At 35.4% G+C, this 17,251-nt stretch overlaps 1 protein-coding gene across 3 annotated transcripts in view; it reads right to left on the bottom strand.

Moving 5' to 3' along the window:
* The window catches only part of GSK3B (glycogen synthase kinase 3 beta), a 212,125-nt gene that overhangs the window by 75,928 nt on the left and 118,946 nt on the right, over positions 1 to 17,251 (bottom strand). For all 3 annotated transcript variants that reach the window (XM_031037801.2, XM_006742174.3, XM_006742175.3), the window contains exons 4-6: positions 12,516 to 12,626; positions 4,574 to 4,704; positions 1,599 to 1,705 (exon numbers count right to left, since the gene is read on the bottom strand). In XM_031037801.2, coding sequence (XP_030893661.1) covers positions 1,599 to 1,705; positions 4,574 to 4,704; positions 12,516 to 12,626 — 349 coding nt within the window. The remainder of the gene's footprint in view (positions 1 to 1,598; positions 1,706 to 4,573; positions 4,705 to 12,515; positions 12,627 to 17,251) is intronic.

Raw genomic sequence — 17,251 nt, 5'->3', positions numbered from 1 at the left:
CTCAGTTTGTTTCCTACAATTAAGAATTCCTCATATCAGTGAGATCATATGATACATGTCTTTCTCTGTTTGACTTATTTCACTCAACATAATACCCTCCAGTTCCATCCACATCGTTGCAAATGGCAAGATCTCATTCCTTTTGATACCATCTTCCATTTCTATAGTCTTTCACTAATATTTTATTTAATCTTCACAGCCACTCAGAAAGGTAGGTAGAACTATTAGCAATCTCCACTTCATAGCTTAGGTAAGTAGTAACAAACCTAGAACTCAAATCTCGTTCTACTCCAACCAAAATACCCTTTTTGCTATTTCTCATTTGTCCCTTAACATAGGACACATAATAGCCATCATGAAACTTTCAGCATTACACACACACACACACACACACACACACACACACACACACACGAGATTATACCCTCTATCCTCCAGTGTAGCAGGTCTCAAAGTATGGTGTGCAGAGCCCTGGGCCTCCTGCACCTTTTTAGAGGTCCTAATGGGTAAAACTATTTTCATAAGAATACTAAGATATTATCTACCTTTTTCATTGTGTTGACATTTGCACTACTGGTGCAAAAGAAATGATGGGTAAAACTGTGGGTCCCTTGGCACAAATCAAATTGCTTTTTGGCATTTTGTCCTTTGGGCAAAATAAAAATGGTAATGCATTTCTGTTTAGAGGCCTGTGTTCGTATCAGATAATTTCCACTTGTATTAAAAGACAAAAACTGTCCATATTCTGGTTTTTCTTAGTGTTCTGTAACCATGGTTGTTCTTTCTGGTTCGTTGGTTTGGTGTTTGCATGCTCTTGTTTCTGTTTTTGGACTAAGGGATTCTCTTCAGAAACAGTAAATAACAATAAAATAATTCTGACCTCCACCTGTACACCTAGCCTAAGGTTGCTCCTCCTTTCTTAGCTTTACTATTCATGCACAGCTGATAGTACTATGCTCACTTCTGTTAGTGGGCTAAAATGGGGTAAAAGAGGGGGTGTCATTGAAGACTGAAGCAAATCATCCCTATTCAATTTGTGCTATCACTAAAGATCTTTCATGAAGACTTCTACAGAATCAGTGGGTTTAGCCCACTGATTATATGTTGTTTTTTGTGACCTGACTTAAAAGTAAATAACCAACTGGGACAGCATAGTAGAAATGTCAACAACATGGCCATCCTATCATTTTCATCATCAATGTTATGGACGCAAATTCTCCAACTAGTGATCAAGCTCAGAAGTATTTCAGGAGAATTAAAATTTTAAAAAAGAAAAGATACACTTAGGATTTATTTGAAATTTTAAGTTAAAAACAAACGTAATCATAGTGGAACCATGCAATTATAAAGGAATAGCTTTATTATTCTCTCAAAAAATCCCAGAAACCTTAATATAAAATAGTAAATATACCTTAAATTCTGAGAGTTGACATTTAAAATACTCTACACATTTTTGCACATGAGTCTTTAAGGAGAAACAGACTTTAGGTCATTCCTATTTTTATAGTTAAGTGAAAGTAGAGATTAGTAATACCAAATTACTAAAAATAAGACATAATAAATAATTACAAGCCATTATATTCATATTCGGTACTTACCTATACTAGAGGTATAATCAGTGGCTCCAAAGATCAACTCTGGTGCCCTATAGTACCGAGAACAGATATACGAAACATTGGGTTCTCCTCGGACCAGCTGCTTTGCACTAATAAAAAAAATAAAAAGCATAAATTTTTTAAACTAAGTGTAAACCTTAAAAGAACTTAAACTGTCATTGACAACACTGAACATTTATCTAAGATTCACACAATTAAATCACACAACATGCAAAAAAGAAAAATATGAACCATAACTACCTGACAAAAGAAACAATTTTAATGTAACAGTAATTAAAAAAAAAAAAAAGTAGCTTTTAAAGAATGCATTTGTCAACTGTCACCTAAGGAAAAAGAGACAAAGTCGTAAAAGGACAAATGCTGAACTTCTTGTTATCCTCTGTTCCTTGAATACTACCTCTAAAATATAAAGAAGGAAGGGCAGAAAAGTAGGAAGTACCTCCACCCACCAAAAAGTACAGTAATGGATTGTAAGAATGAATACTTCTTACCCGAGTTTTTTTTTTTTAACAGAAAACTGATTTATAATTTGACTTTATAATTGATTTATAATTTGACTTCTGCATCAGAGTAAATATCCCAAGGCTTACCCAATCTACTTTCTTTTTCCATTATGTTGGTCACTTTATTAATTGTCTAAATATTCATTACCCAATAATAAGATAGGTCCTCCCCTGTAGGTCAGAGATGATTCACAGCCTCTGAATTCTACCTCTGCTGTGGTAAATTTAGTTACATGTTCTCTAATCCAACTTTTCTTCAAAATAATAAAGCAATGTTTAAAATACATGCCACAAAGTATTTTAACCAACTGTTAAAAACAAACAAAAAAGGGCAGCTTTGTTATTAATTGGAGCTTTTAAAAATGACCTATTACCATAGAAGTGAAATCCTCATTTTAAATATATTAGAACAAAGCGATTCCTATGTCCCAATAAAATGGTCCATAGCAGCAGTGTTTTGACACTATGGTGAGAACAGAAACTCCACTAAACTTGATGTCTCACTGTCTTTTTACAGTTCATACTAGTCAGTCACTGTCAGTGGGGAACATACCCCATAACAATAAAACTCATCTGATTTTAGAAGTATGTGTACTTTGTTTCAAGCATCAGATAAGAGTTTTGATTTAATATCCTTCACCTTTTCTTATAGTTGAAGAAGAGTTATAGCCTGCAAAATGAACTGAATCCTACAACAGGTGTCTGAGATCAGTTAACTGTAAAAAGGGGATGGTCTGAAGGAGCACTCCATTAGACTAAGAATTGATTCTGATAGAGCAGATGTGCTTGTTTTTCTGACACGCTCAAGAGACAGCCTATGGAAAATATATCTTATAATAAACCTAAAATTTAAACTGTGGGTTGATATAAAGTATTACAAAAAGGTAGAAAAAGAGATATTAGGAGATGTGGGTCAATGAAAAGAATTTGTAAGGATGAAAAAAATTGGAGAGAATCCAAGTTATGTGGCAATGTATTAGGGACTGAGAGGAGAGAGGCTAATCTAGGTGGAAGAAGGTTAACTGAGTTACATGAGGATATAAGCTTGGTTTCATGTTGAAAGGATAGATCAAAGAAGCACAAGATGCTGAATACTATGAAGATAAAAAGGATGAAGTCTTATTACACAATATAATATTACCAAGGAACTAGTTTAAGGAAGCAAAGTGCACTGGAATTTGCAGAAAAGGGGAATAAGAGACTCAATTACAGAGGAAAAGGAAGAAAATACTGCTACTATAAGGTTAACACTGAAGTGAAAAAGAATGCAGTAACAAATGCTAATATTTTTAAAAAAAATTAGTTCTGGGGCGCCTGGGTGGCTCAGTAGGTTGAGCAGCAGACTCTTGGTTTTGGCTCAGGTTATGATCTCGGGGTCGTAAGACCAAGTCCCACGTTGGGCTCCCTGCTCAGAGCAGAGTCTGCTTGAGATTCTGTCTCTGTGGCCCTCCCTTCCTACCCCCGGCTTGCTCTCTCGCCGCCCCTTTCTCTCTAATAAATAAATAAAACCTTTAAAAAAATTAGTTCTTATTAAGAAAGGAATATAAACACATAAGAAAACATTCAAACAATATGAAGTACTATCAATGAAAAAGCAAGTTTCCCAACCACACTATACTCCCTGTTTCCCTTCCTAGGGGCAATCAATGTTCCGGGTTTATTACGTATCATTCCAGAAATCAATAATCATTTATCTATATACATGTGACTATACTATGTTTTTTTTTGTTTGTTTGTTTGTTTTTAAGATTTTATTTATTTATTTAATTGACAGAGAGAGAGAGAGAGACAGCGTGAGGGGGAACACAAGTAGGGGGAGTGGGAGAGGGAGAAGCAGGTTCCCCGCTGAGCAGGGAGCCCGATGTGGGACTTGATCCCGGGACTCCAGGATCATGACCTGAGCCGAAGGCAGTCACTTAACCAACTGAGCCACCCAGGCGCCCCTATACTATGTTTTTAAAACAGAAAAAGGAACAAACTTTATATAGTCCTGACCTTGTTTTTTTTAATTTAATATTTCTTAGACATCATTCCTTATTTTACTGACATCATTCCTTTTAAATTCACAGACAGCTACCTCATTCTTTTTTTATAGTTGCATGTATTACGTTAAATGTGTATATGCTATAATTTATTTGGTCATTTTCCTACTGACATTTATAAACAATGTTATGATAAAAATCCCTGTATATACACTATTTTAAAGTATTTCTAAGGGAATAATTTCTAACTAATTAAACTGCTGGATAAAAAATTATACATATTTACAATTCTAACAGAATTGACTAAACTACCCTCACAAGAATCTGTAACTAGTGCATACTCCCTGAATAAGGACTATGGTATTTTTGGACTGATATTGTAAAAGGCATATAGTTTTAAAAGAGCATATAGGGATGGAGGTTGGGATTGGGGAGGAGTGAAAGAAGGGAGAAGAAAAGAAAGCTAGCTTACCTTCCAAAGTCACAGAGTTTTAAGACAGCTGTATCAGGATCCAACAAGAGGTTCTGTGGTTTAATATCCCGATGGCATATTCCAAAGGAATGGATATAGGCTAAACTTCGGAACAGCTGATACATATACAACTGGAAAAAAAACAGTAAAAATTAACTGAAGACTTTGTCCCAAACAAATCAGAATCCTTAAGCAGTATATAAAGTAACAGATTTTCAGAAAAGAACAGCACTCTATCTTTTAAGAGTTTCATGTCATTTATATATTAATTAGCTAATGAAAGCTGCATTAACCATGTTATATTTGCGCTATCCTTTAATAATTTAAAAAAGGAAATGTCACAATGTGCTTTATAATTTTTTATTTTACTGACATCTTACCTCAAGCCTTCTAAGATGGGCTTTTTAAAAAAATACAGATGGAAAACCCAGAAAGGTATTCCAGATGATGTGGCTACCAAGTAACAATGTTTAGACCAGAAGCCAAGTCTTCTGTTTCTTTAAGTTTACTATTCTTTGTAAGTATGTACAATTTCATCTTTAGAATAATATTTTTCTGAGATGTCAGCCCTAGAGCTTACTGATACAGGGCCTGAGAAAACTCACATGTGAACTGAGAAAATCTATAACCAACGATCTATCAAGATATCAGTAACTATACCACTCTTCCTGTATTATCCTTCAGAAATAAGTAGACTTTAAAATGCTATTTAAAAACACATCCTTGCTGATTACTGACATCAAATTGAAGGGATATTTATTTCAATTCTATTATAAAAAAATACACTGAGAAACGGACTCTGCATGGAAGAAAGACTCAGACTCTAGCTGGGGAAGACAGGGACTCTATGAAGAAATTGAGTATATCTTAATTCTGTTTATCTCAAGGTTGGTGTTTAAATTTTTCTGACTACTCACCTTCTGACCTCTACCTCAAAGTTATATATCATGGAAAGAGTTTTTGAAATGAGTCAAATGCAAGGATACCAGTATCTTGGTTAAAGCAACAACAACAAAGACAGACAAAGGTCAGAAAAAGTACTGACAGAACACACCACCTTCAGAGGCTATTGCTAAGACTTAGTAGTTTCTTGAAGTTAATGTGAGGCCTACTTTCCTTCAAACAGGCACTGATGAAAACTACAGACAGTTCAATTTCAGTACGTCCTTAATGTTATACTGAACTAATGCTGGAAAAGTTTAAGCCTTTTTAAAAAAGCATGATGTAAAATGTAAAAATGAGATCTTCAATAAGGTCAGCATTTTGTCCCCAGAGTTAGAATTAAGGGATTTAAGCCCATATAACTCTTTAAAAGCTTCCTAATTCTATCATGGTATTATTATTGTTCACAGAATCCATCTCCAAGTCCTAAAGCTTGCTCTCAGAGTTCTAAAAGTTTAATTTACTACCATTAAGAAAATAAGCTCCAATAAGAAATTAAATTCACAGGCATTAATTTACTAAAGGAGAGATTTTACTCATTCTATGTCAGGGCGCTAATGTCTGGGTCAGCAATAATCAGTGGGAAAAAAATGTTTTCTTTGTCAAAAATGCTTAAGAGCTTAAATGAGTTTGAGGTGTCTTTTTACTACATTCATTCATCTGAAAGATATACTCTGTATCCATTCTCCTCACTTTATCTTTTGAAAAGATAAAGAAGAAATATACAATTTCATATCTATTTTGTTTCTGACTCTGTAAAAGTATATTTACAGGAAAAAGGAGAGGCCTTCTATACTATCAAGATAGCAGTAACAGTAACAAGAAAAATAACTTATCATGTGCCAGCCACTATTTTAGGTGCTTTGCATGTATTTTCATTTAATCTTTATGCAACAGGTACCACTATTATTTTTGTTTTACATATAAAGTACCTGAGGCACAGAAGGCAAGCAATTTATCCAAATCAGATACTAAGTATTCTATAGCGGCTTGGGTAAGTATACCTCTTTAATAATGATTTCTGTATTTTATCATATTTTTATTCTATTAAATAAAAGTGTAAATGGGCGCCTGGGTGGCTCAGTCGTTAAGTGTCTGCCTTCGGCTCAGGTCATGATCCCAGGGTCCTGGGATCGAGCCCCCGCATTGGGCTTCTGGCTCAGCGGAAAGCCCGCTTCTCCTCTCCCACTCCCCCTGCTTGTGTTCCCTCTCTTGCTGTGTCTCTCTCTGTCAAATAAATGAATAAAATCTTTAAAAATATATATATATATAATATACTCAACTTCCCCAGAAAAAGTGAAAAAGTGGACGTCAAACAATTACAAAGGACTATAGCTGCCATTCTGGTGACATGTATGCTAAACAAGTCCTTATTAGATGGTGAGGTACATGAAGGCAAGAGTATACACGTTTATTGCTTTTACTTCCATCTCCCAATCCAATATTTTTCACAAAAAATAGTTTTTATAAAACTAGGTAGAACGAATACCTGAACATCAATTTCAGACAATGTTTTTATCTGTTTTAGACTCTTAAACATAAGAATAGATTTGTGTCCTACAAGAACAACAGGCCAATAGCTCAGACTCTGGAAGGGCTGTGGTTATATAAAAGAACCATCTTTTAAAAAAAAAAAAACTAAAAAAACCCGAACCATCTTCTTTTCCAGAAGGGGGAAAAAGGAGTGTTCTAACTTTCTTTGTATGCCAACTTCAATATGCATAATAACCTTATTTTCTTTTTTACAATATAGAATGCCAGAGATCTCATCCAAATATATACTGTCAAAAACAAAGAAAACACTGGGCGCCTGGGTGGTTTAGCTGGTTAAGCATCTGACTCAGTTCCGGCTCAGGTCATGATCTCAGGATCCTGGGATCAAACTGCACGTTGGGCTCCCCGCTTAGCGCAGAGTCTGGTTGAGATTCTCTCCCTCTCCCTCTGCCCCTTCCTCTCTGCACATGCCCCTCCTCTAAAAATAAATAAAATCTTCAAAACAAAACAAACCACGGAAAACACAAGGCTCTTTACTACAACATTGTTTGTAATAGCAAAAACAAAAACGAACACCTGAAGGGAAAACAATACACCATTAATAGGTGACCAGCTGAATAAATTAGGATAAAGCCATATAATACACTAATGTGCAGCTATAAAAAGGAAGGTGAAATAGCTATGTCTATCTATATTAATAAAGAGTGATCTTCAGAATATCTTCAGAATATATTTTTAACTTAAAAAGTATGATGGGGGGGGGCGCCTGGGTGGCTCAGTCGTTAAGTGTCTGCCTTCGGCTCAGGTCATGATCCCAGGGTCCTGGGATCGAGCCCCGCATGAGGCTCCCGCATGAGGCTTCCTCTCCCACTCCCCCTGCTTGTGTTCCCTCTCTCGCTGTGTCCCTCTCTGTCAAATAAATAAATAAAAACCTTAAAAAAAAAAGTATGATGGAGGAAAATGTATATATTATGTAACCATTTACATAAAAAGGAGGTGGAAGAATAACATAATTATATATATTTGCTTATTTTAAAAATGGTAGGACTATAAAAAAATTTAAATATTTAACTCTGGGGGAGAGAAGAAATAGGATAGAAGAAACAGCTATAAAAGTTAAACTTATTTGACTATAATCCTTGTTTTGTAGATTTTACTTTGGAACTATGTAAATATTTTATACTAAATATTTTATATTTTAGATTAATGTTGACATAAGATTTAAAGTAAAATTAATTAAAAAAAATGTTTTTCAGGAGGGGTGGGGCCAGAGGAAGAGGGAGAGAGAGAATCTTAAGCAGACTCCATGCCCAGCAGGGAGTCTGATGTGGGGCTCTATCTCACAACCCTGAGATCATGACCTCAGCCAAAATCAAGAGTCAGACTTTTTTTTTTTAAAGATTTTATTTATTTGACAGAGAGAGACACAGTGAGAGAGGGAACACAAGCAGGGGGAGTGGGAGAGGGAGAGGGAGAGGGAGAAGCAGGCTTCCTGCAGATCAGGGAGCCCGAAGCGGGGCTCGATCCCAGGACTCTGGGACCATGACCTGAGCCGAAGGCAGACACTTAACAACTGAGCCACTCAGGCGCCCCAAGAGTCAGACTCTTAACTGAAGGCAGCTGCTTAACAGACTGAGCCACCCCACTGATTAAAAAATTTTTTTTATATGCAATCTATAATAAAAGCAAAATGAATAAACAAAGCTTGGGGCGCCTGGGTGGCTCAGTCAGTTAAGTGGCTGCTTTCAGCTCAGGTCATGATCCCAGGGTCCTGAGATCGAGTCCTGCATTGGGCTCCCTGCTTCTCCCTCTCCACCACTGTGCTCTCTTGTGCATGCGCTCTCTCTCCCTTCCTCCCTCAAATAAATATTAAAAAAAGAAAGAAAGAAACAAAGTTTAATGAGGCATAATCACAGAGAGGAAATACTCAACGCTTCTTTAAGAGGGTAATTTATATCATACCTAATAAAATATACCAAGGGAATAAAAAGAAATGCAAAGAGATCTTAAATTACTTTCACTTAGTGGTGGTAGTGTCATATTATTCTTCTAAGACTACTGTATATAGAGTGTAGGACAGAACATATACTATCATTGAAAAAGAGAATTTTTAGTGTAAGAGAAAGAAAATATAGATGTAAGATTGTTAAGCCCCCCAATATTTACTGAGAAATGTCAATATATATTAACCTTTGAGATAAAAAAAGATGTATTTTATCTTTGAAAAACTTTATCAAAGTATTTTCTAGCCTGTCCATTAAAAAACCCAGAAAGAATAACCAACTCTGTAGCAATTATCACTCCTATCATCCAGACTGTGGTCTTTAAGTATCATTTCTCACTAAAAGAGTAAGGTCTCCTTGAAGAAAAGGCTGATTCCAAGTCTGGGGAAGAAATGTGTAAGATGACCCTAGAACACTACCATGCTAGAAAGTGAAGAAGCTATCAAAGATTAGATTATTAAGACTTATTCAAGAAGTTTTAAAACAAACATACAACAAAAAATACCTTGTTGGTCACTTCTGGAGGAACCCATGAAACAACTAATTATTATAAATTTTGGTAAATAAAGGGATATAATCAAATATATATATCCTGTATTTGTTATATAAATTGTACCTCAGGGTAATCAAATAGCTGACATGGGAAACTATGTCAGCTTATAAATTTTTTTGGTTAAAGATTTCATTTATTTATTTATTTATTTATTTATTTATTTATTTATTTATTTATTTATTTGAGAGAGAGAGAGAGAGGGAGAGAGAGAGACAGGGCAAGTGGCGGGGGGTGGGGAGGGAAAGAAGGGGGAAAGAATCTCAAGCGGACTCCACGCTAAGTGCAGGGTGGATCCAACAACCTGAAGCCGAAACCAAGAGTTCGATGCTCAACCAACTAGGCCACCTAGGCGTCCCCCAGCTTATAAATTAAGAAGGAATAATAACATTAGAATATCCACATTTTGTAACCCTTTATAAATTAATGGATTTAGGCAATGATCAATGGTTACAAGCATCATAAAAAGACAGACATTATGTTCTTCCTTAGGAAAGTACTCAATACATATGAAGTAGTCTTGAATTTTATAAAAATATATCTAATCACCAATTTGCAGGAAATACAGAAGACAGAGCAACATATTAACAGTACAGTAATCCAATCAGCAAAATTCAGATCAAGAAACTGCACATCAACTGACCCAGTTTCTTTAGTACCAAAGTTTAAGAGAGAGTCGTCCATAAATTAAAAGAAACATCAGACATACATCAGCCAATTATAATACATGGACCTTACTTAGATCCCAATTCTAACAAAGAAACTTAAAAACATATATATATACACACACACAACATACTGGGAATAAAAATAGTAGATATTTAATTATATTAGTAATTTACTATTTATTTGTATAGGTAAAGACAATGGTATTGTTAACTAAGCTTTGAAAAAGAAAGTCCCTATCGTTTACACATATATACTGAAATAGTTACAGATGAAAATAATAATATCTGTGATTTGCTTCAAAATAAAGGAAGTGGGGAGCAGAGGGTGGTATAGATGAAATAAGAGTGGCCATGAACTGATCATTGTTCAAACTGTATAATGGGTACATGGGGGTTCATTATTCCATTTTCTCCTTTATTTCTATTGGAAATCTTCAATAATAAAAACAAGTATTTAGAGTGACCAAAGAAAAGATCCTGAAACAAGTAAAATTTTTGTAGACAGATACAGGAAAAGAAAATCACTTGGGACATTTTATGTTAAGTGGTGGGAAAATAGGTATTGGCTCAGCTATGGAGCAATACAGATTTGCTAGGAGGTAAGTAACCCTAGAGGGTAGACTCAACAGACGTATTACTACAACCCTCTCTTGGGAATTTTGCCAATTCAAAAGTATATGACCTAACTACTTTCATAACACTATATATTTTTTCTTGTTTTATAGTTATTTGTGTAATCTTTTTTCTCCTTATTAGAGGAATTAAAATATTTTATTAAGCATCACATTATTCTGCAATCATTTAGTATTTGTTTGCTGAATTAAGAGTTGAAACAAAAAACTGGTCTAACCACTGTGCACCTCTTATTAAATGTCCACGTGTCGTTTTTTAAATCTAGTGTTAAGATCTCCTATTACTTTTATTTTATAGTCCCAAAAATGTTTTCTCATATGTTAAGTTCACCTTATAGACCAACAATGCTATATTGTGAGCAGGAAAGAAATGAGTACAATTTTACCAACATGGAAGCTAAGTAGAGAACAGATCAGTAACTGCCCAAAAGCACTTAACTTAGTAGCAAAGTTGGGTCTCAAAACTAGGTCTTCAGGAACTAAATCTAGGGTTTCTTCTGCTTCATAAATCCATCACCATTCTAAACTGAGAAGTTCAAAGATTACCCTAGATTTAGGCACTTCAAAAGGGATATTCTATTGTGCAGGTTATCTTGAATAGGACCCTGCTATCTTAAAACCAGAATAAAGTACTAAAGTAAATTTGTATTACAAAAACTGTGTCGTTTAGTTCCTACTATGGTCAATTTAACCACCAATCCCAACCAAGTTTGATAAGTCCAAATAAAATTATACAGGAATCAGATTTTTAAAAATTCCTAGCACTGAATTCAAGAGGAATCCTGACACCTTGTCCTAATTATCTAGCTACCAAATTCCTGCTTTGGTACCCATTTTATTACTATAAAGTTTAAAATTATAACTATTAAGTAAAATTCAATACTCAATCTTAAAACATTTAGAGTCAATGCCATTTTATTTTCTAGAATCATTCCTATAAACGATAAAATGCAAAAAATTATATTTAGATAGCTAGACTTTGAAACTTAACACCTAATTTTCACAATGTCATAGTTAAAAAATAATAATCTGTGTGTCAACCATACATCAATAAAATTTTTTTAAAGATCTGAACAATCTAATAATGATTATAATGACAATAATGTTTCTAATCAGCAATCACAACTTTAATCATTATACTGGATAAATTCCTAGCCACTCTGTTATGAGTTCTTTCACTGAAGATGACATTAGGTACTAAAAATTAAGTAACATCTTCATAGAGTCTGTACATATTTAAAATTATAGAAAGTTTAAACTTTAGCTACAGTTACAATGTATCTATAAATGGCAGTATAATGTTTAATCTGATCATATATGATATGCCTGCTTCCTTTTTAGTCTATGCCATAATAAGGGTATCAGAAATTAAATAAAAAGGTGTTATGGCCGGCAAAATTAAAATCCACAAATGTCTGTGAAAAAATTCACTTGTCAGAAACATAACACGGTATCTTTAATATGAGAGTCATGAAAGTTTAAAAGGTAAAGGTTTCACACCTTAAAATTATACAAGAATTTAATGAAGCTCTAGCAATACCTTCTTTGCAGCTTCCCCCCCTTGGCATTATATGCAATAATACAGTTAAAACATATCCAACACTTTCCTTGGATGATATTAAGTAAATGGGAAATTGCTCCATTTTTACATACCTTGACATAGATCACAGGGAGCGTCTGTTTGGCTCGACTATAGTGTCTGGCAACTCTGTATACTGTTTCCGGAACATAGTCCAGCACCAGATTAAGATAGACTTCATCTTTCTGAAAGAGTTTATTAAAAACAAACAGAAAAACAAAATTAGGAACTAGTCTTTTAAATATTCAGAGTAAAATCTCTATACATTTATTCAGATTTTTTCACTTATTCACATTTTTAAGATTCATGCATTCAATTTTAATTATACAAAAGTAATTCAGAATATAACCATAATAGTAAAAACAAGTCTACCATACCTTTTTACTAATAATTTCATGGAAAAAAACATAGCCATTTCAATACTGCTAAGATTTCCAATTATATTTAAACTATTATTTTGGTAATAAGATTTTAGAGGATATCACCTGTCACAAAATTTCCTGTTTTCTAGTTTGAGAATCAGTGCCCTCATATCCTATCAGGAAAGCTGTCATGGTAGTAGAGTGAGTACTAAAAAGGGAATGAAGATTTCCAGCCCTCTGCTGCTAACTAAGGTATGCTAACTAACATATCACTTAATCTCTCTAGGCTTCAGTTCCTTCAACTAGAATATGAAAAATTGGACTAGATGTTCTTCAAAATTTCTCTAAGCTCTACAAAAAAGATTCTATGGTTATCTGATAGTCTATAATTATAATAATCACTTGTCTTCTACAAGTAACTGAAAGAAAAAGAGTAATTTATAAGGCAGCAAGTTACCATACTCACAAGCTTATTGCAGGTCATATGTTTAAACATCCTTTCTCAGCAGCCTAAAGACACTAATCGAAGATCAGTAGATAGAAAGAAGGGAATTCCAACTAAGTACCAAGTAGGAAAGAGGAACAGAGTGCTATCTTTACTCTGTTCCTGTGAACAGTATCAGATAGGGCAATTGAAGCAGAAAACAAAGTTGAGAATCACTGTGTTCAAGTCTAGAATTGGCTACTGAAGGGGAAAATCTGTACGTAAGCAAACTTTCACAATCGTCCCAATTTGAAATCATGTTACCTACCAAAATGAAGTGAAGAATTTCAATTTTCAGCATTTACTGAGCATTTTCTATAGGTCAGTAGCCACTGCAGAGGAAGTAAAGGTGGACGTATAAAAGAGACGACATCTAAGTTGAGTATGAAAGGTGCATTTAAGGCATAGAAAAACTGTATCAAGATGTGGGGTCAATGAAAACAGCAGAGCTCAGGAAACTGTTGAGTGAGACAGCATGCCATTGACTCTACTACCTTTTCATTATCCCTCACTCTTCCACGTTCTCCTCTCTTCTCTCCATATCCAGCTTAAATTATAAGGTCTACCATTACCCTCATTCTCTAACACACGGTCAGTAAACAACAGCAAAGGTCTGCTGCCTGTTTTTATAAATAAAGTTTTATAGAAACATAGCAATGCTCATTCATGTAAGAACTGTCTATGGCTGCTTTGGGGCAGAGCTGAGTAGTTATAACTGAGACCACAGCCTGCAAAACCAAAAATATTTACTATCTGGCCTTTTATGAAAAAATGTGCCAAGTCTGCTCTAGCATATATCCTTCTCTTATATCATACCTGTTTGATAAACCACAACTCTGGTTAAATCTAGCTGCCCATTCATTCCATGGCTGCCCATTCATTCCATGCCTGTACCCAAACTGCTGAACATGGCTACAAAGAAACCTAAAACTGTGCTGCTTGGTTTTACAGTAAATTCGTCATCAAGAAATTCAATTGGCCCAGCAATCATATATTTGCCTAGTCCATTCACTTTTCCCAAGTACTTGACTTCTTCTTTCACTTTGATCTCCAATACCTGTCTTCCCATCCTCACCCCCAGCTGGTGACCTTGCTTGCACCACTACATGTGCCCATCTACAGCACCTAACCCCATATGCTCCTCTTTCCCTTCTCTTACTAGGGATAAAGTGACCAAGCTCCTTTTTAAGGTAAACCCTGCTACATGTAAAAAATGATACTATTCTGCTTTTCCTAATCACAATCAGCGCTTCAGTAATTTTCATAACTCTCTTCATTAATTATTCTCTCTGTGGGAGCATTAAAATCCGCACACAAACTTGCTGTTATTTCTCCCATCGTTAAAAAGAAAACTCTAACTGCACTAATTAGCACCATATTTTCTGCCCTCCTTTAACAGTAAAATTCCTCCAAAGAGGTGTCTAAACTGACATTCTCCAATACCAGTCTCTTCTCACTCTCTCTGAAACTTACTCCAAATAGGACTTGATCACCACTGCTCCACCAGAATTGTTCCTTAAGATCAGTAACCCCTTGTTGCTGAGTCCAATGTCAATTGTCAGTCATCATCTTATCTCTCCTTTCTATTTGACTGAGCACTACTATTTAACATAGTTGGATCATGTTCCCTTCTTTTGAATATTTGCTTTACTTGGGTTCTAAAACACTTTACTCTTCTGGTTTTCATCTTACCTTAAAGACCACTCTTCTTGCTCTCCCATTTCTGGCTCATTCTATTCCCCTTTCTCTCTTAAGGAATGGAGGATCCCAGGACTCAGTCAGATCTCTGTTCTTTATGTAAGCTCACTCCTGTTATGATCTCATCCAGTCAGGTGGTTCGATACTACTCTACATTGATGACTCCCAAATTCATATATATGCTGGACCTCTGCTTTTAACTCCAGACTAGTATGTCAAATTGTGTACTTGACATTGCTCAGGCTAAAAACCTTAGAATCATCATTAATTCCCCACCCTCCTCTTTCTCTCACACATATACATACACCAAAAGAAGTATTAATGGTTCTACCTTTAAAATTTATTCAGGATCCAACCATTTCTTACCATCTTCACTGCTACAATCCTAGTCTGAACCACGAGCACCTCTCACCTGGATTATTGCAATATCCTAAAAGGCCTTCCTGCTTCCACCTTTACCCCTTTGGTCTAATATCAACAAAACAGAAGTTAGATGGTAGCTCTTCCACTCTACCTCATTAAGATTTATTCTTATAAGTGGTCTACAAGGTCCTCCACACATACTTATTTCCCTGTCCTCTACTCTACTGCTGCCCTGTTGCTTGCTCTTCTCTACTGACAATAGCTTCCTGCTGTTTCTTGAACACATATGGCAGGCTTTCACATTCAGGGCTTCTACACTGATCACTCCTTCAGCCTGGTATGTTCTCTCCCTCAGATAGACATACTGTTCACTTCTCTCAACTCCTTCAAATCTTTGCTAAAATTTTACTGTTTTAGAGTGGCTTTCCCTAATTGGGCTTTCCCCAATTTCTCCACCCCACACTCCTACCTGCCCTCCCCCCTTTATTTTTCCCCATGATACTTATCATTTTCTAACCACATAGTTTACTTTGTATTGTCTGCTTCCCCCTCAACTAGACTAAGCTCAATGACAGATAAGATTTTTGTCTGTTTTGTTCACTATTCTTCTCCACCTAGAATACTGCCTAGCACATAGTAGATGCTCAATAAATATTTGCTGAATAAATTAAGCTCAAAGGGAATGGATATTATTTAAGAATTAGGATGGCAGTCTTACAGGTCTGCTTTAACTCAAACAGCACTGTGAAAAGTGGGTATGGAGAGGGGGAAAGAGGGAAGGTGAGAGTGAAAGCAGTGTGAGCTTCCAGAAACTTCCTACAAGTGTCCAAGACCTAGACTAGGGCTTAGGCAATAAGGACTGAAAGAAAAGGGAGATTGAGAGGGGCAGGCATATTGGCTACCTAAACATGAGAGTAATAGAGAACCTGAGAAACAAAGAAAGGATTAATTAAACAGTCTCTAAACTTGGGTGACTAGGCAGGTAATGAAACAAGGAAAGCATAAAGAGGAAAAAGGTGTGAAGGAAAAGTTTTAACTTTTACTTAATGGATCTTGGATCTCAGAACATTTTAGGCGGCTATGTTCCACAGGTAGCTGGAAATACAGGTCACGTCAAAACTCAGAAAAGAAGAATGGAGTATGTGTAGAGATTTAGACAACAGCTAAAACTGAGAACAGCCTCACTCACCTAAGAAGAGTGTGCACAGTAAGAGAGTGAGAAGAAACTGAGTTTGGAATCCAGGAAAACGCTAACCTTAAGGAGCAGATTACATTAGGGGACAACTTTGTAAAGACTAAGAAACAGAACTAAGAGGCATTAAAAGCATCAAAATGAGTTGCTGCTCTTATTTGGGACCAAAATTTATGCCTTTCTCTTTAAAACCCTGATGTAATTTGACAGTTGTCATACCTGGAATGATCTAAAAAGCTTAGGAAGTTAATTGTCCTTCTGTTTCCATCTTAACTCTAGTGCTTTTGGTGTCTGAAGTTATATAAAGAAACAACTAAATGGAATGTATGCATGCACATATATGTGTGTGTGCACATGCTCACACTTGTATATAAAGCAGCAACTACTTAAAAATTATTAATGACCTTGAGATAAATAGGAGAAGATTATGTACATGTACTCTAGATGATTGGGACTTTAATCAGTGAACGTCAGAATTTATTATAAGGTCGTCCCTTCCTTTTTCAGTAATTTAATGAGTTCCTTTAAATGTGACATAACAAGGAAGAGCCCAAACAAAATGATCAAGTTTTACCTGTTAATAAAATGTTGGTATATGTTCACTTAGAAGCTCCTCTCTTTTCCAATTTGAATAGCTTCTTTTCTTTTTGAAGAAGCTGTTTTCTTTTCATATGATTAGAGGTGGTCTCTAGGCCACTGGACTGGAGTGGT

The sequence above is a fragment of the Leptonychotes weddellii genome, chromosome 1 (assembly GCF_054177405.1).
Source record: "Leptonychotes weddellii isolate Sample4059 chromosome 1, ASM5417740v2, whole genome shotgun sequence".
NCBI lineage: Eukaryota > Metazoa > Chordata > Mammalia > Carnivora > Phocidae > Leptonychotes > Leptonychotes weddellii.
The sequence above is the reverse complement of the archived record's forward strand: the minus strand, read 5'-3'. Positions and strand labels throughout refer to the sequence as shown.